At 34.4% G+C, this 20,634-nt stretch overlaps 1 protein-coding gene and 1 pseudogene across 1 annotated transcript; one reads left to right on the forward strand and one right to left on the reverse strand.

Moving 5' to 3' along the window:
- The first annotated feature begins 3,595 nt into the window (after positions 1-3,595).
- On the forward strand, positions 3,596-5,636 carry LOC116141023 (annotated as a pseudogene).
- Positions 5,637-10,089: 4,453 nt separating this feature from the next.
- LOC116141033 lies at positions 10,090-19,349 on the reverse strand. The gene is made up of 6 exons (XM_031426598.1): positions 19,204-19,349; positions 16,121-16,331; positions 15,665-15,778; positions 10,879-11,010; positions 10,596-10,676; positions 10,090-10,336 (listed from the first exon to the last, which is right to left on the reverse strand). Exons 1-6 carry the CDS (start codon positions 19,347-19,349, stop codon positions 10,151-10,153), a joined length of 870 nt encoding a protein of 289 aa, XP_031282458.1. The 3' UTR covers positions 10,090-10,150.
- Between the last annotated feature and the right edge of the window lie 1,285 nt (positions 19,350-20,634).

Genomic DNA, 20,634 nt, shown 5'->3' on the forward strand with positions numbered 1-20,634 from the left:
CCCAGGAATTAACTCTTTTATCTTATTTAAACATTGATTTCTAGTGCTTGTCGCCTTCCCTCTTTAAATTATCATCCACATAATTTCTATGTAGGGCAAACCATGGTTTTATTAGGTATCTTCTGGTCCTAGTATTTATTACACAAGGGCCACCTATAAACCCCCGTAACATTACTCCAATGAATTATTGAATTCAATGATTCAGACGAGAGATTAGTTGATATATAACATAATATAGGATATCTATATATAGCAAAAGTTGTAGAAATTCAATTTAATATCAACACTACATTAAGTAGGATAATAAATATCACTTAATATATTAGTGAAATCGTAAAAAACTTTAAGAAACGAAAAAAATAGTAGGATAATAAATACACTTAATATTTAGTGAAATCGTAAAAAACTTTAAGAAACGAAAAAAATAGTTCGCAAACTGTCCAATCGGATTCATTGACGACTTACTCCAGATAGTTCTTTCGGTTGACAAACTTTGTAATTTGTCTTGTGGTTGGTATAACTTTTTCCAACATCAGGTACATGGATTCCAAGGACAAGCATGTCTATACATACTTTTTGGTTCAATCGGCGAATCCTCTTGGAGACAATATTGCGGAATTCAGTCCATCTTGAATTGCTACCACCGATAATCCGATAGCCGCGCACACCTTTCAATCCTCAAATGTATATAGCTTTTAAACCTGCTTTAACAATTAAATTGATGATGTGGCAAACATATCTCTGATGAAAAAAATTTTCTTCACCATGCGGATTAATATCTTTTCAAATTAAGAAATTACTGAGATGTTAGTAGCTGCATTATCAAGCGTTAGCGTCATAACTTTCTCATAATAAATATTCTTGCTAAACTTCAATAATTGTAAAATATGTAGTTTTAACACTATGTTTTTCATATAATGCTTTAAAACATATCAATTTTTGTTGTAAAGGCCACTATATATGATCTAGATAATGTATTGTGACACTAAAACATCTATTTTAATCTAACAGCCCATATATCAGAAGTAGTGCAATAGACATATTCCTAAAATTTTGAAATTCCTTTAAAGTTGATTTTTTTACTTTAATAAAGTTTTATTGTGTCCTTCTAATTGTACCTCTACTAACATGGGTAAATGTTGGATAAAAAGTACTTTTAATCAATCAACAAATAAGGATTTTCAGATAAGAAATAGGAGAGTCCGTAGCACATATGAATTTTCTTATTTCCTCTCGTGTTGTGAGTGCATTGTATTGTCATGTTGAGAGAGTTAAGAATTGTTGTTAAAATTAAGTTGATCGAGTTTTATTTGCCTACCTAGTGCGGTTGAACTTGAACCGGACTAGCGGATAGCTGCATATGTTGGGGGTGCTTCTTCTCCAAGTGTTGTCACATCGTCAAAGTCCGTTCTCACTGTCGATAACGATTGAACAAAAATTACATTCCCCGAACTTCTTTTCCCCTAACCCATTCAGCTTTGGCTGTTTTGATTTGGTGAAGAATTGTCATATCCTAGACATGATCCTCTTTGATGGTCAAGCCGTGGAGTCGCACTCGCTTGTGTTTGACTGACCCTAGTCCCAACCGTTGGTGGTTGTGGAATTGGAGTTGCTGCCTCTTGAAAGGGGAAAATGGATCAAACCCTTCTTCTTCGGTGGATAGAACGTAAAACCCATTTGGGATGATTCTCTGAATGCATAATTTCGAAATCCATTATGAATTTATAATAATAATAATAATTAATGAGAGAAATTGAATAATAGATGAAATTGAAAATTAAATAATAATTGAATAATTAAATAATAATATATAAATGTAAATATAAATTGAATTGAAGAGAATTTGAGAATTGGAGTAGAGAGATGGAGAGAAAGAATAGATTGAGAGTTGAGTTGTGAAGAAATGGAGGTTTGGGGTTTTTTTATAGTTAAGGACGGTCAACTGACTGTCAACTGACCATTGGCTACAACAGTCAGTTGACTGTTGATTGAGCAGCCAAGCCAACGGTCAACTGACTGTTGACTGCAGCCTGTAATTTTTTTTAAATCATTTTAGCACTCGTATTTATTGTAAATTAAAAAAAAAGTTTTTGGTAATTTGCCAAGGGTCAATTTGAAAAAATCAAATAATAGTTTGGACCCAGGCCTTGGAGGAGGGCCCAAACCAGGGCCTAGGCCCTCCTCCATGGTTTGGGTCTGGTATTAGGACTTGACCTCCTAGGACCGATCCTCACAAGGACCGATCGTAAGCCTGACTTTTTGGGTCCAGCCCCAAATGCCACCTCTAGCAGAAACCACACATTTGTCCTGGTGTTGGTGTTAGTGGGGATTCAGAGGATAATTAGAAATTGATAAACTGACAAAAATAGGAGTTAATATCGATCCTTGACTTTCTGAAATACAGAAATCCTCTTACATTAAAGAATACAAAGTGGTGCAGCACACAATGATTCGGAAAGAGAAAAATGTAGTTAACTCATTAAATGAAGATAAATTATGTGTCAATTAAACCAGGTTCCAATCCCTCTAACTCCCAAGATTAAGCAAGTGGTCATAATGGTGAGATGCTATGCTCAGGGGCAGATGCTACTCTAATTGTTAAAAAAATATTAATATGTACAATTTCTAAATTTTGTCCCACCCTAACAGAAATATTAATGTAAAAATATTAATGTGCAATTTTTTTATTTTGGCCTACTCTAATAGAAATTTTTGGATTCGCCCTTGTGTCAATCACCTATAGGAATTAGTTGAGATGCACACAAGTTAGTTTGGACACCTGTTTCAAAATTTTAAGAGATTTTTCTTCTGCACTTGGGATCTTCATCTTCTACAAAGACACGTATGGAGATTCTTCTGCACAAACTCAATCTTCTTTTTTCTTCTGCACTTGTGTCACTCCAAGAATGGTTCAAATATGCAAGAAATTTACAAATAAAAGCAACCCTTTTCTATTTGGGACTATATATGCATCAAATACATCAGCCATGGAAAATAACTCTATATGATTACTGTCCAATAAGGAAAGAATCCCATCTTAATAATGGAATTCCTATGAAATAAGCTAAAGATAGCCTATTTCCTGAATGGTTTCAAATGTTTTGAGTATTATTCAAGCAAAGTCTTTGAATGAGATTGAAATGTAGATTTAAGCAGATGACAAGACGGTGAAATGTTGATTAATCACCTATAGGGGTTAGTGGAGATACATACAAACTAACCTGAACACTCTGTTTAAAAAAAAAAAAAAAAAAAAAAAAAAAGAGATTGAAATGTTGCATTTTCACATGGTGATTGAACTTTATCTTTAGTTGGGAGCAAATAAGTGCTGCTATTCCACCCCACCTAAATCTGAGGGCAGTGAATTTTAGGCTTTTAGCAGCCCATTACAAGGTGATTCTTGTTAATTGGGCCAAAAGCTCAAAGTCTTTCACTTTTCCATGGGTATGGGATTGCCTTTGATGGCTTTAGAATATTCAATCAAAAGCTGTTTCTCTTTAACCATTAACCTTAAAAATCGAAGGGCATCAAGGTTATGCTATAAATTCATGTACTCAATCATATTAACAAAACAGGGGGCAGAGAAGAAACAAGAATGAGTTGTGTGGATGGTAGAAGTTGCCTATCTTCAATCTTCAAATGCCCTCTTGAAACTGAAGTTTTGTTTGAGAAGAGGAAATCAACATGCAATCTCATGCTCTCCAACACTCACTTCTTCAAAATGGCTAGACTTTCTTGCAAACTATCAGACAATGAAACTCGAGGAAACCCTCAGTACAGAAGTCTCATTCAGAGCAAAACCAACAGAATGGAAGAGTACAACATTGCCATAAGAAATAATGAGAAACCCTTATGAGTATCACCATGATCTAGGTTGGTTCAATTTACTTCTTTAAATCTTTTCATTTGTATCTGTTTTGCTATTAAATTTAGTTTTCTGTTTTAATATTTCCTGGCTGGTTTGTTCTAGAAACTATGGATAAAACGTTATTATATTAGTCTGCTTTCGGATCTATAAAGCATGCTTTTTTTACATCGGTTTGGTTGGATCATGTGACTTGGCTTCTAGAATAAGATCCCCATTAGTTGGCTAATTAATTTTTTATTTGAAATTGACCCTTTTGGAAATCCTAAAAGGGAGGTTAATTTATGTCAAATTTGGGTCCAAAGAGAAAATTCTAGCTCTATTCACACTAATCAGTGGAGCTTTAGGCGCCACAGAAGAAACTGGGGAATTATTCTAAACAGTGTTTGCATCTTGATGCATAATAAATGTGTCATTTTATAAAGTTTTTGGCTTTTGAACAATCTAATATGAGGCGGTTGAAATTCCTTCTTTTATAGAAGTTATATTATTCAACACATGCCGTTTGTTGGGACAAATAAATAAATGAGTTCTTAAATTAAGTACTTGCATTATACTTTCCTCAAGATGGATTTATTTCGGCTACATAAGTATTCTATCAATCATGTGCGGTTGTCGGCATGAACTACACCCTGATAACTGATAATTTGATCGTGGGTTCTCAGCCCCAGAAACCTGAAGATATTGGTCATCGAAAAAGGAAGAGAATGTTGCCTACATACTAAACTTGCAGCAGGACAAGGACATTGAGTATTGGGAAATTGATTCAGCCTATAGTGAAAAGATTCAAGCAATTGGAATTCGTCATATGAGAAGGCCTTGTAAGCAAAATTGTCTTCGTTTGCATATGCAATTTTAACATAAGTGGTGCAATATATATCAGAATAAGGCTATAATAGGAACAAGATTCTCCATAGCCAAATTTTTAACCATAATTTCTACTTTTCTGGACCATTTCATGTATTATGTCCAGTTTCTATGTTCTACAGTGATTTTGCAGTAGTTAGTGAAGTATCTCTGCTGGAGTTCGTACTGAAAACTGTTCAGGGTCAATACTATTGTATCCATTTCATTCTCAAGTTTGTTTCTGGCTATCTTCCTTTCCATGATTTTAAGATGCATTTGTAGGCAAAAGATTTTGATCCGGATTCTTTGAGAATTCATTACCTAAAGCGGTCTCATCATTGGAATGGGCCTTTCTGAGGGGAAAGGAAAAGCATATGTGCATTGTACTGCTGGATTGGGAAGGGCTCCAGCTGTTGCAATTGCTTACATGTTTGGTCTGTGGCATGATGTTAGTTCTTGATTCCATCCTTGCCTTATATATCTTGCCTTATATTTCAAGCAATTAGTACTGCTTTAAATTCCATTCGTCAGGTTAGACTTTAGAGATGAGTCTTCCCTGTTCTTTAAGTTATGCGGCTCAATAATTCGTAAGCTATGGCTATGCTTTCCTTCTCCTGCCTGATATGACTTGGCTATGGTCTCTTGACAGCTGAATACGCATGATACGCTAACTTCAAAGAGACCTTGGTGGACCTAACAAAAAGCAATACGTGGAGCTACTTATGATCTGGCTAAAAACGACCCATGGAGGAGCCTTTGAGAATCTTCCAGAATACGCTTTGAGGACATAGCAGACTGGGAGAGGAGATTGATTCAAGAGCGTGTCCGTTCCCTCCGTGAACTTGACCATTTAGGTAATTATCTCCGTCCTAGAATTCATCCAAGACATAGTGCTTTGCTCCCAATATGTGGATCTCTTCAGTGAATACATCTTACCATTCAAAAACTAATTAGTCAATTCCTACAACGACTTTTATTAGAGTTGTTTTGTAGCTAGGCGATAAGCCACGGTTATCCAAACAGTTCATTCTGATCACTATTAGATCCTTAATAAGCGATAAAACATCGACACCTTTCAGTTTGGACCAAATTTGGGCAAAAAAACTTTTATGGATTGAAAGGATATCTGAAGTTCTTTTTGTTAGTGTTGTATAATAGGAACTTTTGTTAGTGCTTTGAAGTAATTTGCATGCTTGACAGGCTTCATAGTTATCAGAAGTTAAAAACATAATGAAGCAACTAGAGATCGATATTGTGATGCCCAGGGCTGAGAGGGAAGTTGGAGGAGCTTTCATGGCAGTGCTCAAACCAAATGGCTAGAGCTAAGAGTAGCTCTGGCCAGTCCAAGAGGAACTGTGAATTTATAATCATACATTATATCGCTACATAATAAGCTTCAATTTCAAATTACCTTATTATATTTTTTATCTTTCTTTAAATAAAACTTTAGGTGCCATAGTTAAAGTTGATTCAAAAGGTTTAGCGGCATAATCTGTAATCTAAAGTTATAATCTGCATTATGCAAGTCTCGAATGTTGTTTCTGAATGAGATTATTTAGTTCTTCATTAAATAGCGCTATTTGCTTCTTTATTTGGTATTATTCTATATAAATTTGGGCAACACAGTGCAAGAAATGTGTCATTGAGATAGGTTAACTAAGGAGTTGTTATGATGGATTAGCAAAACAATATGTTGCATTTGCTGCAAATAACCACATCCAAAAGCACAAAAGGTTATGTGAAAAGGAGAGAACAATGCATGAAGACTACCGCTAACTCATGTATGCTTGTTGCAACAATCATTACCAGCATAATTTTTGCAGCGGTCCTCAAGTCATTACCATTTAAATTGATGGTTGGACTCTCTACACTCTTTGCATCCATAATCACCATGTTGGTAGCTTTAGCACAACCCTTTTAATTAGATTATCATGATAGATTAATTGTGTCACCATGCTTACTATTGTAGTTGCGTCTATACCAGCCACTCTATTGTTCTATTGCAGTATCCTTTCTAGGAGATATGTTTGTTTAACATACTATTCTGGGTTTTTGTTTAAGCCAAGTAAAGTCATGTTCTGATTTACTTAAACTTGAAAGTTATTGTATTGTATCATCCAAACCTATTTATATTAATTAAGTTTTTCGATTCAATTATGCAGTAACTTTTTTCCTGTAAGTAATTGTTGTCCAGGCAGTGGTGATGAAATTGTAATTGAGAGGTCATTTAAATTTTTCAATACATGAAGTATAATATACTGTTGAGAATAAAAATCAATCTAAGCCCAATAAAATGAAGCATCACTACAAGGGCCTGGGGAAGCTAAGAAACAATCCATATAAAGTCATGGGCCAGCATAAAATGTGGGCTACTGAAAACTGTAATGTTATTTAGGTACCAGTAAATTCTATGAGACGATTTGGGGGTAGCAGTTGATTCGGCCTTTAAATAACTGAAAGAGTTTGGGTGGTCTTCTGTGGCCGATTCCACAGTGGCTGATGATGTGTCAGGTGCCCGCTGTAACACACTAAACATAGCTCAATTCATAGTTATACATTACAACTTATAACAAAAGTCCATGTTATGTACTTAACCATTGACTGATTAAAGCAATGCAATTAATACATCTTAAGATCCTATGCCCCAATGTGAGTTTGAAGAAGACAGTCTACCGAGTTAAATTTAATGTAACAAGAACTTTGTCACTCAATTATTAACTAAAAAGATAGTCAATCCAAGTTAGGTGTTCTCCTCAAGCATATTCTATTTCAATTTCTTCGCTTATCTATTAGTTTGGTGCCTCGTACAGTTATTTATTCGTTTAGATTCTTCCATGTAGGTTATTTATTTCTGTTTCTGGAATGAAAATAGATGGTGAGAGATGTGAGAATCAGGCATAAGCCAGTAGAAAGGTTAATCCAATCCATAATGATATTGTTGATGCGAGATTTTGGCATCAACTAATCAATACGTGTGCAGCGTTGATTGATTAAAAAGCACACGTCAAAAGAAATATATAAAGAGAAATAAATGCTATAGAACTTTAAAGTGGTTCGGATGCTAAGGTAGCAAGTCCTACGTCCATTGATTTGTATGATAGTGAATGTGGGTTAGGTCGCAACAACGGACTGACTTCAAAGGTTTAGAAAAAGTAATGAATTAGGGGTAAAAGAATTTTCTAAAATATTCATATGGTAATATATCTTACCCCTCTCCAAAATCTGAACTCTAACTGCACTAATTAATAGCCTAAACAATAATTTGTGATAAGGTAAGGTGTTGTCATATCACACATAAGATATGGTGTATTAAATTAGAATGATTCATAATTAGTTTGTGCAGTATGTATAATCATAGATAGAATAGAAAGGTTGAGTTTGAGATAGCTTACTGGAAGCAAAGTTTGAAGGGAACTATCCAACTTCAACTTGAACCACAGTAGGCTAACAAGTGTTAAAAAATAATAGGTGATTCTGAAGAAGGGTGGGTTACTTTGGCAGCAGCTTTAAACACATGTAATGTGAAAAAAAAGCGATCTAGGTAAGTTGAGGCGTTGAGTGACGGCTCTATAAACACAAAGTAATGCAATATTCCTGATTGAACCCCCAACTCTCAGACGGCGATGAGATCGATATGGAAATTAATATATTTTCCAAATTCTATGAATAAATCATGTGGAATGGTAAAGTTAAGTTATATGTGTATTGATAAGTGGTCAGGTCGTCTTGATATGGCAATAGCAATCAGATTGTGACAAATTAATCATCAAATTATATGTATTTTTGGCTCTCCTTTTTATAAAATTTGAAGAATCTGGAAAAGTCTCTGTTGGGCTCCCTAATAGTATCTCCAAATATTTTTTATAAGACCCAAACTCTTTATTATAAAGAGTTATCCATAAAAACAGAAATCTACTTACTCTTTATCTTTAAAATATAAATTAGAAATTGAGTTTGACTCTTTACATTTAGAGTTAAATTTCACTATATCTTAATTTTAATTAATAAATTACAAGTTTCTATTTATTAATTCTCTCTTTCATTAAGAGCATCTCCAATGGTGATCTTTTGTGAAAAGCGTCTTTGTATATAATAAAGGCATCTTCATTATTTTTAAATATAAATAACACATTTTTATTTAAATCCATAGACTTTTTAAATTTAATGAAGATGCTCTTTATTTTTAAGAAAAATACTTAAATGGGAGAGATAATTAATAAATAAAATGCATAAGAACTTGTACTTTATTATTAAATAGGATAGAGAGTGAATTTGACTCTCTAATTTATATTTTAAAGATAAAGAGTATGTTAAACTCTTATTTTATGGATAGACTCTATATATATAAAAGTTTCGGATATATAAAGAATCATTGGAGATGTCTCTTCTTAAATCTATTCTATCCATTTTTATATATAAAGCACCACCAGGTACACCACTCTTGCCATTATTATTATTATTCCTAGTTTTCTAGGTGTAGTTTGAAGCTTTGTAGGGACTTTTCAGTATTGGGAACTTTCTAATTCCTTTGTTATTTATTCTGTTTTTGAGTCCCATTTTGTTCTGGTTTTTAACCCTCAAATAAACTTCACAAAATGAGAGTAGCTAGGCAGCCTGCTGCAGCTGTTGCAAAAATGGAGTGCAATTCTAGTGAAGACGACAGTGAGTTAAGCAGAGGGCCCTGGACTCTTGGAAGAAGATACTCTTGGAATCCTGAAAGGGAGGTTAATTAGTGGTTATCCAACAGCTTCAATCTTGATCGATACAATATCAATGCCCCGTTCACTTGGACCAAATTTAGGCAAAAAACTTTTATGTATTGACAAAATGGCAGCTATTGTTAGTGTTTGGAACTTTGAAGTAATCTGCATGCTCGAAGGTTTCATTGTTATCAGAAGTTTAAAACATAATAAGCAACTAGAGATCGATATTGATATTGTGATGCTGGGGCTGAGAGGAAGTTGGAGGAGCCAATTATATGGCAGTCTCGAATGTTGATGTTTCTTCTGAATGAAATTAATACCTCTTTCATAGATAGCTGCTTTTGCTTCTTATTTTGGTATTATATTCTATATAAATTTGGGCAACACAAATGCAAGAACTGTTGTCATTATTTAGCTTGTTAGTTACATGATAGTAAGACATTAAGTGAACTAACAAACTGACTATTTGTCAAACAAAAAATCATCCTTTCCAGAAAAAAAATTCGGAAGGGGAGGAAGCTGAAAGCTTTGCTAGTGTGCTGGCGGCGTCCTAAATGGAATGCTGTAGCGATCCATAATAAACAACTAGCCAAAAGATAAAAGCAAATCTTCAGCCACAGGATTTTCAGCCAAAAGATATAATAAACACTAAGAGAAAGAATGCATTATGTAATTAATGTACCAAAGTTGAGAACAAAAATAGCTAGAAGCAGTTAGATACTGACAATGAAAAAGCTCATTGAATTGAATGAAAACATGTTTGAGACTTAAAATATAAATATCTGGGAAGTTGGTTTAGACTTACAGGAAGGGCATAGAGGGAAACGGTTGATGTTCTCCCATGGAGAGTGCCAAACAGTAGTTTGTACATTCCTGCTGCGGATGCATCTCCAAGTCGTTGGACAATTACATCTATGCATACCTGTGGAAACTTGTGTTCAGAAAAGCCCTGATGTTTCGCTACTTTTGACATTTTAAAATAGTAGAGCACAACAGATGCAATGTATACAAGAATAAAAAGAAAACTTGAATAGATGCTAATTATTGTGCATATTCTTTGAGGACAACATCTCAAATTGAAGAAACTAATTATAAGATCATCAAATAATGGGCATACAAGGTGATTCTATGCTCCACATTCCAGTTACGATAAAAATAAAAATCAATTATAGATTGCTTACCTTAGCTTTGTATTTCTCCTCTTGGGAGACCACAGTAAATAAAAGTTCTCTTCCAGGCCTGGTCACAACATAAGTAACCACCTACAAAGTAATGAAGATGCCTAACTGTAAGATTTACTCAACATTTGAATTTTAGAACAACTTCCAGTTAAATGTCTTCTGAACCCCAGTAAAAATTGCATTTATCTATAATGTATACAGAATCAACTGACAAGTAATACATGGATCAACAATACATAACCCTCACTACAAGAAGGAAACAAAGTAGGAACTCATGACAAACCTTTCGTATGGTCTCAGAAGCAGCAACCACCACCCAAGTTGGCCATATTGCAATAGCAATCATATTTGAAAAGGCAACAAATGGAGCAGCACAAATAGCCACAGTAACCCCAGCAATAGAAAGGATATGTCCCTGTACATAATTGGGTAAACCAATAAAGGAAAAAGAAATTGTATTAGTGGCATCTAGCATGAGTATTGGTGTTTTTCTCCTAAAAAAATTCATTATCATACTTTTTCCTTTGGCCTGACTCAAGATAACACTTGCCATTGTACACTTCCCATTGTCTAGGCATAATACTATGAAACAATGTTATCTAGCAGCATCCCCAATAGTGACCACCTCTAACCCCCATTAAAAATTTGAATTATCGATATTGGGAAGTTTATTTATGCAAGATTTCAAGAGGTGGTTTTGCAAAGACAGTATATGCCACAAACCTTCTTTATCTAGGCTAATACTAAATTTCATATGATCATAATATCTACCTCATCAACTTTCGAACAAACTTTTTTCTTTTCTCTCTACTAGGAAAGGAGGTAGGGAGAGAGGGAAGACATATAATTATTCTGCCAAGTATAAACACATCCCTAACACATTCTTGAAGAAATTTATTGGAACAGCAAAGTATAAAATCAAATACATTACAGCACAGAACTTANTAATTATCTCCGTCCTAGAATTCATCCAAGACGTGGTGCTTTGCTCCCAATATGTGGATCTCTTCAGTGAATAGTACATCTTACCATTCAAAAACTAATTAGTCAATTCCCAACAATGAGTTGTTTATGTAGCTAGGCGATAAGACATGGTTATCCAGACAGCTTCAATCTTGATCACTAGATCCTTAATAAGCAATAAAATATTCATGCCGTTCACTTTGGACCACATTTAGGCAAACAACTTTTATGTGATTGAAAGGATATCCGAAGTTCTTTTTGTTAGTGTTGTATAATGGGAGCTTTTGTTATTGTTTTGAAGTAATTTGCATGCTTGACAGGCTTCATTGTTATATCATAATGATGCCCGGGGCTGAGAGGGAAGTGGAGAAGCAGTTTCATGGCAGTGCTCAAACCAGAGAATAGCTAGAGCTAAGAGTAGCTCTGGCCAATCCAAGAGGAACTGTGAATATATAAATCAAACATATATAGACACATAATAAGCTTCAATTTCAAATTACCTTATTGTATCTTTTACCTTTCTATAAATAAAACGTTAGCTGAAGTCGGCTTTCTGCTTTCCTTTCTCTATCGTATCACTTCATTGATTTTGCTAATGGACTTTGCTAAAAGTCAAATATAACCTGCATGTCAGATTGATTTGTAGAAGGTCCAATGGTGCTCGGCCGGCTTAAGCATGGCACCTGCCTAGGGCTCCCAAAAAGGTCTTAAAAAAGGGCCAAATTTGTTATAAATTTTTTTGAATATATTTATAAAAATATTGTTAGTGTATAATTTCTTATCCAGGCTGGCCTGGAGACCCCCAAAAAAGGCTAAGAAGGCCAAAATTTGTTATAAGTTTTTTACATATATTTCAAAAACACTTCTGTTATATAATTTCGAGTAAATGACATGTTCTCTCCCAAGATTTGGCAAAATGACAAGTTTATACCTTTGGTTTCATATATTCCAGATTCACACCCACAAATTAACGCATTTTGTTTCTTTTAACAATGAAATGCTAAAATGGTCATTTACATGTCTCAAATTTCTCACCACCAATTTAATCTAAAAAATCGACAGAAATCATCTCCACCCTTCTACACCGCTATAGTGCCATTGCCGACGGTTTGAAGCTAATTCCGATCGTTTTTCTCATCAAAATCGATAGAAATCATTACTTTATCATTTTTCAAGTGTTTTCCTAACCTAGATAGCCCTCAATTTCGCCGAAATCTACCGATTCTCGCAACCTAGCTCCACTGTGCGTGACAACCATTTTTGGCCCTTTCGACATGTACTTGGTGTCGTTAGCCTTCCCTGACACCACCATCTTCCTCCCGTCAGCTCTCTCACCAAAACCCTTATCATACCTCACCCGTTTACTCTGCTAATCGTTGGCCACCGGTACCTTATGGGTTGCGACTTCTCAAGCTTTTTGCAGTCAATCTTGGCATTGGAAATCACCTATTTTCAAAATTAAAGTTAGTAAAATCTTATTTTTTTTCAACTATGTCACAAGAAAGATTAGGTAATTTGGCTATATTATCAATTAAAAGAGATTTGGTTTCTAAACTTGAATATAAAAATTTAATCAGTGATTTTACATCTTAAAATACAAGAAAAATAAATTTAAAATAATTTCTTTTAATATATACTTATATTATTAGAAGACTCCAAAGTAATTCTTGCTTAATATCACAAATATTCTTTAGTAGGCCTACTCGATTACTAATTCTTTTAAGATTGAATTTTTATTGGTAGACTTAATGGAATCATATATGATATAATTACGATGTGCCCCTTAGGGAATCTGTAAGAGTCTTCTGGAAGCTTTCATCCATTCTCGTAAACAAAGGGACAAAGCCACATGCATGCAAAAGCAAAGCTAAAGCTACGTGAACGTAACACTAAAAACTTACTATAGTAATCCATACAGTTCAATGTGTAATAACATAAACGTAGTTGCTTTGTCGGCACCCTGAAGATAATTCTAATCTTTTATTATTATTTCATATGTCTTTTTTAATCTTTCTAGTTTCAAAGCAATAACTAAAGTAATAATTTCATCTATAAATGTGAACCTACCATAGGCAAGAATTTGTGTTAGCCAAAGAATTTTCTATTATTTTTACTCTAGAATCCATTTTTCTATTTACCATTCGCTACTATGTCAACCAAAAACCCTAGCTTTCCACCACCATCTCAATCTGCCGACGTTAAAAAAGAAGGGCCATCGGCAAATAAAGCTATGTTGCCTGGTTACGATGGAAATCATTCATCTGGTAATGGTGCTCAAGGGAGAAGTGGAACTGTCTCGAACGATGCCCTTAACCATTTTCATAATACTTTTCCACCCCCATCTACAACGCCAACATCAACTCCGCCGGATTATCCACGCGACGGGCGTTGCATGATAAACGATCCGTGGAGCAAATAGTTTCAAAACAGGTAAATATGGCAAACTTCTCTTGGATACGATCAGATCATTATTTCCCTGGTGGACGGCCTCCCTTCGTCCACGTAACCGGCCTCTTGCTCCGATCTTCCTCGTGTGAAAATATAACTTGATATCCTTTATTTATTAATAAAGCTGACGGCATGTAATGTAGGTTTAGGGTTCATGGTGACAACTTTATATGGATGGTGGCGTGGTGAGCCAAAGCTTCGGGTTGGTGAATCGGCAATGTATAAGTTTTAAGACATATTATTGAACTCATCGTACAATATTGTATTGATCTTTTTATTTTATCATTTTATGTACAAGTGTTTGAGATTTGAAATTTGGGATTGCTCTTAATAACATGACTACCTTTAGAAAAGGGTTTATGATAAATTTATCAAGCTTTTATAATAATGATATTATTGTTTTGAGTTAAGCTTTCCTCGGTTATGCATGTTGAAAAATGGCTTTTAGCAAAATCACATGGGGTAGAAATGATAATGGAGAAAGGTTTAGGGACTTTTATGTAATAGGCCAAGAAAAGGTTGTTTGTCCCACATTGATTAGGATTGAAAAGTGGGAAACTTTTGGGACAATGGGGCCTATATATAAGGACCTAAATCAATGTTAATTATAATCCAAGTTATAATTCCATTATACTTCTTTTGTTTAGGGTTATTTCTTTAAGAACCCTTTAGTTTGCAAGTTTTGTTGTGTCTCCCCTTTGTTTTGGGTATTTGTTGTATTGCCCAAATATTTATAATATTGTTTGGAGATAGTGGAGTTTTCTTTTGCAGCGCCCGAGGACGTAGGTTTTAATACCGAACCTCGTTAATTCCTTGTATTCTTTATTTTTGCATTTAATTTTGGCAATTTATTTATGCTTTACTACTTGTATTATTATATTCAATAAACTAGCGTTAGAGTTTATGTTTCCGTTGCATAACAATGCATTAGGCACATGCTTAAAGGATTTGTTCAAATCGGTGGCTCAATAAAACATTGTTGTTTTATATTATATTGGAAAATGGAAATGGGAAGAGGGAGTCAAATTTGTTAAGGCTATTATAATATGTTTACAAAAGCATTTATTTATTTATTTTGGTAATCAAGGTGTTCAGGTAAGCTTGCACACACCTCAATTAAAGTGAAGTTGTATATTAAAATTAGAGAAATAAAATATGGATTATATAACTTTTTAAACATAATAAGTTAATTGAATTTATATATTTGAATCATTATCATACTTTTTCCTTTGGCCTGACTCAAGATAATACTTGTCATTGTACACTTCCCATTGTCTAGGTATAATACTACGAAACAATGTTATCTAGCAGCATCCCCAATAAGTGACAACCTCTAACCCCCATTAAGAATTTGAATTATCCATATTGGGAGGTTTATTTTATGCAAGATTTCAAGAAGTTGTTTTGCAAAAATAGAATATGCCACAAACCTTCTTTATCTAGGCTAATACTAAATTTCATATGATCATAATATCTAGCTCATCAACTGTGGAACAAACTTTTTTCTTTTCTCTCTACTAGGAAAGGAGGAAGGGAGAGAGAGCGGACATATAATTATTCTGCCAACTATAAACACATCCTTGAAGAAATTTATTGGAACAGCCAAGTATAAAATCAAATACATTAAAGCACAGAACCTAACCATAGAGTTAGCATACTGTTAAAGTTAGTTGTCCAGCAAGAATAATAACAGCAATGAAGCTGTTTATCTGGGCAAACAATCTTCTTCTATCAACAGAGCTTGCAACAGTCATGGCAAAAACAGTCACTTTCTGCAATTCAGCAAAGAATGGTGGACCAGTAAGATTCGGATATGGTATAAATAATACAACAAAATGTATTTCAACAAGAGAAAGAGAAAAAAAAATATAAGGAAAGACAATCACCAAAAATCTGGAGCAACCATGAGTAATCAAAGCACATTAATCTCAATTCAATATGCCAATCTTTAATTGTTAACCAGTAATACAGTGACAAAATTTGAACTAAAAACAAATAAGGTAGTGCTTGATATAATATAAATGATCTTCAATAACTTTCAGTAAAAAATACAATACAAGTCACACGCGGTTTAAAAAACCCTAAATACATTTCTGTGAGCAGGGCTACTTTACCTGAAAATAGAAGAATGAGGAGACAACTGCACTCAGCCCCAGGAATAAAGACACATACAACAGATAAGTTGAGGAGAGTATAAGCCAGAGTCCATCTAGGATAGCCCCAAGACGAGGCTTCACAGTTGAAGTAGATAACTTAGGAGAAGATGCTTTGGCTGCAGGTGCACTCTGCACTTCAGCCTCACTTTGTTGATCCGAATCAGTTTTTCTAAATGCAAAAGCAACCAGGTTAAAATCTTATACAGTGGGGCACTAAGTTTTAAAAGCATAGGCAAAGGCTATTTTTGGGAGGCTCAAGTTTTGCCTGTTGACATATTGGATACAACAGGACGTTATATTCAATGGCTAGATTTGCTGAATTTACTGATCAAACTGGTGATTTTGAGGGTCAATATTTCGCTTTCATGTCGGATATCATGTCAATTGTCGTGGGGGCACTTCTCGGTGTGTCACTTGTAACGACGTTTATTGAATCATCGATTGAGATCAGAGAGGGCGGACAAACAAGGTTGACCGCGTTAACAGTGGTAGGACATTTCTTTCTAACATTCTTTTTTACACCGTTGTTGGCATTGATACCGGCGTGGGCGGTAGGACCGCTATTAATATTGGTGGCAGTGTTGATAATGAGATCAGTGGTGGAGATTGAATGGAATGATATGAGGCAAGCTATCCCTGCCTTTATAACATTGATGTTGATGCCTTTGACCTAGTCAATTGCTTATGGGTTGATTGGTGGAATTGGTACATATGTTGGGTTGCATATTTGGGATTGGGGTGTGGAGTTCCTTGCAAAATTTGGTATTGGGAATAAGAAAAATAGTGGGCAATCGAGATTGATAGAGAAGTAGAAGTGGAAGTAAACGGAAACGGAAACGGAAATGAAATGGTTTAGGTGTGAACAATATAACTATGTATACATTTAAAATGATTTAAATGTTTTAGTCTTTTTTTAGACTCAATTTTTAATTTTAGATTTCATTAGAAGGAAGATATTTGAAGAGATTGTCCAAAAAGAGATTGTAAATAATAATATTATAATGTAATTTGATGGTTTTTCACCTTCACCTTTCCAATTTTTCTTCTTCTTTTTGTTTTGTTTATGTCTATAGATGGAATGATGTAACAACCCCATTTGGGGTCAAATGGGTAGTGATTGATTTTCAAATAAAACAAACAAGGGGATTGGAATTGGATGATATCATTAAAGTACTCGTTTTACTTTAAAACTTTGAATAAATTGGCAATAATTCATAGAAGCAAGAAGCATAATCCAAGACACAAGGGCATGAGGCATTAGGTAGAATAAGATAAGAGATTCTTGAGTGTGTTCAAGGAATTAGAATCATGTAATTTGTCACAATGAGGATATAAGACAATTAAATTGAAAGAGCATCATAAAGTTAGTTGGATAATTAAAAGGGCAAGTGTTTATTGATACATATCCATCAATTTATGAATGAGAACCCCAAGGAATTAACTCTTTTATCTTATTTAAACATTGATTTCTAGTGCTTGTCGCCTTCCCTCTTTAAATTATCATCCCACATAATTTCTATGTAGGGCAAACCATGGTTTTATTAGGTATCTTCTGGTCCTAGTATTTATTACACAAGGGCCACCTATAATACCCCCGTAACATTACTCCAATGAATTATTGAATTCAATGATTCAGACGAGAGATTACGTTGATAATATAACATAATAGTAGGATATCTATATATAGCAAAAGTTGTAGAAATTCAAAGTTAAATATCTAACACTACATTAATAGTAGGATAATAAATATCACTTAATATATTAGTGAAATCGTAAAAAACTTTAAGAAACGAAAAAAATAGTAGGATAATAAATATCACTTAATATATTAGTGAAATCGTAAAAAACTTTAAGAAACGAAAAAAATAGTTCGCAAACTGTCCAATCGGATTCATTGACGACTTACTCCAGATAGTTCTTTCGGTTGACAAACTTTGTAATTTGTCTTGTGGTTGGTATAACTTTTTCCAACATCAGGTACATGGAGTTCCAATGGACAAGCATGTCTATACATACTTCTTTGGTTCAATCGGCGAATCCTCTTGGAGACAATATTTGCGGAATTCAGTCCATCTTGAATTGCTACCACCGATAAATCCGATAGCCGCGCACACCCTTTCAATCCTCAAATGTATATAGCTTTTAAACCTGCTTTAACAATTAAATTGATGATGTGGCAAACATATCTCTGATGAAAAAAATTTTCTTCACCATGCGGATCTAATATCTTTTCAAATTAAGAAATTACTGAGATGTTAGTAGCTGCATTATCAAGCGTTAGCGTCATAACTTTCTCAGATAATAAATATTCTTGCTAAACTTCAATAATTGTAAAATATGTAGTTTTAACACTATGTTTTTCATATAATGCTTTAAAACATATCAATTTTTGTTGTAAAGGCCCACTATATATGATCTAGATAATGTATTGTGACACTAAAACAATCTATTTTTAATCTAACAGCCCATATATCAGAAGTAAGTGCAATAGACATATTCCTAAAATTTTGAAATTCCTTTTAAAGTTGATTTTTTTACTTTATCATAAAGTTTTATTGTGTCCCTTCTAATTGTACCTCTACTAACATGGGTAAATGTTGGATAAAAAGTACTTTTAATCAATTCAACAAAATAAGGATTTTCAGATAAAGAAATAGGAGAGTCCGTAGCACATATGAATTTTGCTATTTCCTCTCGTGTTGTGAGTGCATTGTATTGTCATGTTGAGAGAGTTAAGAATTGTTGATTAAAATTAAGTTGATCGAGTTTTAATTTGCCTACCTAGTGCGGTTGAACTTGAACCGGACTAGCGGGATAGCTGCATATGTTGGGGGTGCTTCTTCTCCAAGTGTTGTCACATCGTCAAAGTCCCGTTCTCACTGTCGATAACGATTGAACAAAAATTACATTCCCCGAACTTCTCTTCCCCTAACCCATTCAGCTTTGGCTGTTTTGATTTGGTGAAGAATTGTCATATCCTAGACATGATCCTCTTTGATGGTCAAGCCGTGGAGTCGCAACTCGCTTGTGTTTGACTGAACCTAGTCCCAACCGTTGGTGGTTGTGGAATTGGAGTTGCTGCCTCTTGAAAGGGTGAAAATGGATCAAACCCTTTCAGTTCTTCGGTGGATAGAACGTAAAACCCATTTGGGGATGATTCTCTGAATGCATAATTTCGAGAATCCATTATGAATTTATAATAAAATAATAAATAATTAAAATGAGAGAAATTGAATAATAGATGAAATTGAAAAATTAAAATAATAATTGAATAATATAAATAATAATATGAATAAATGTAAATATAAATTGAATTGAAGAGAATTTGAGAATTGGAGTAGAGAGATGGAGAGAAGAGAATAGATTGAGAGTTGAGTTGTGAAGAAAATGGAGGTTTGGGGGGTTTTTATAGTTAAGGACGGTCAACTGACTGTCAACTGACCATTGGCTACAACAGTCAGTTGACTGTTGATTGAGCAGCCAAGCCAACGGTCAACTGACTGTTGACTGCAGCCTGTAATTTTTTTGTAAAATATCATTTTAGCCACTCGTATTTATTGTAAATTAAAAAAAAAGTTTTTGGTAATTTGCCAAGGGTCAATTTGAAAAAATCAAATAATAGTTTGGACCCAGGCCTTGGAGGAGGGCCCAAACCAGGGCCTAGGCCCTCCTCCATGGTTTGGGTCTGGTATTAGGACTTGACCTCCTAGGACCGATCCTCACAAGGACCGATCGTAAGCCTGACTTTTTGGGTCCAGCCCCAAATGCCCACCTCTAGCAGAAACCACACATTTGTCCTGGTGTTGGTGTTAGTGGGGATTCAAGAGGATAATTAGAAATTGATAAACTGACAAAAATAGGAGTTAATATCGATCCTTGACTTTCTGAAATAACAGAAATCCTCTTACATCTAAAGAATACAAAGTGGTGCAGCACACAATGATTCGGAAAGAGAAAATGTAAAGTTAACTCATTAAATGAAGATAAATTATGTGTCAATTAAACCAGGTTCCAATCCCTCTAACTCCCAAGATTAAAGCAAGTGGTCATAATGGTGAGATGCTATGCTCAGGGGCAGATGCTACTCTAATTGTTAAAAAAAATATTAATATGTACAATTTCTAAATTTTGTCCCACCCTAACAGAAATATTAATGGATAAAAATATTAATGTGCAATTAATTTTTATTTTGGCCTACTCTAATAGAAATTTTTGGATTCGCCCTTGTGTCAATCACCTATAGGAATTAGTTGAGATGCACACAAGTTAGTTTGGACACCCTGTTTCAAAATTTTAAAGAGATTTTTCTTCTGCACTTGGGATCTTCATCTTCTACAAAGACACGTATGGAGATTCTTTCTGCACAAACTCAATCTTAACTTTTTTCTTCTGCACTTGTGTCACTCCAAGAATGGTTCAAATATGCAAGAAATTTAACAAATAAAAGCAACCCTTTTCTATTTGGGGACTAT

This window comes from Pistacia vera, unplaced genomic scaffold (genome assembly GCF_008641045.1).
Source record: "Pistacia vera cultivar Batoury unplaced genomic scaffold, PisVer_v2 Contig1111, whole genome shotgun sequence".
NCBI lineage: Eukaryota > Viridiplantae > Streptophyta > Magnoliopsida > Sapindales > Anacardiaceae > Pistacia > Pistacia vera.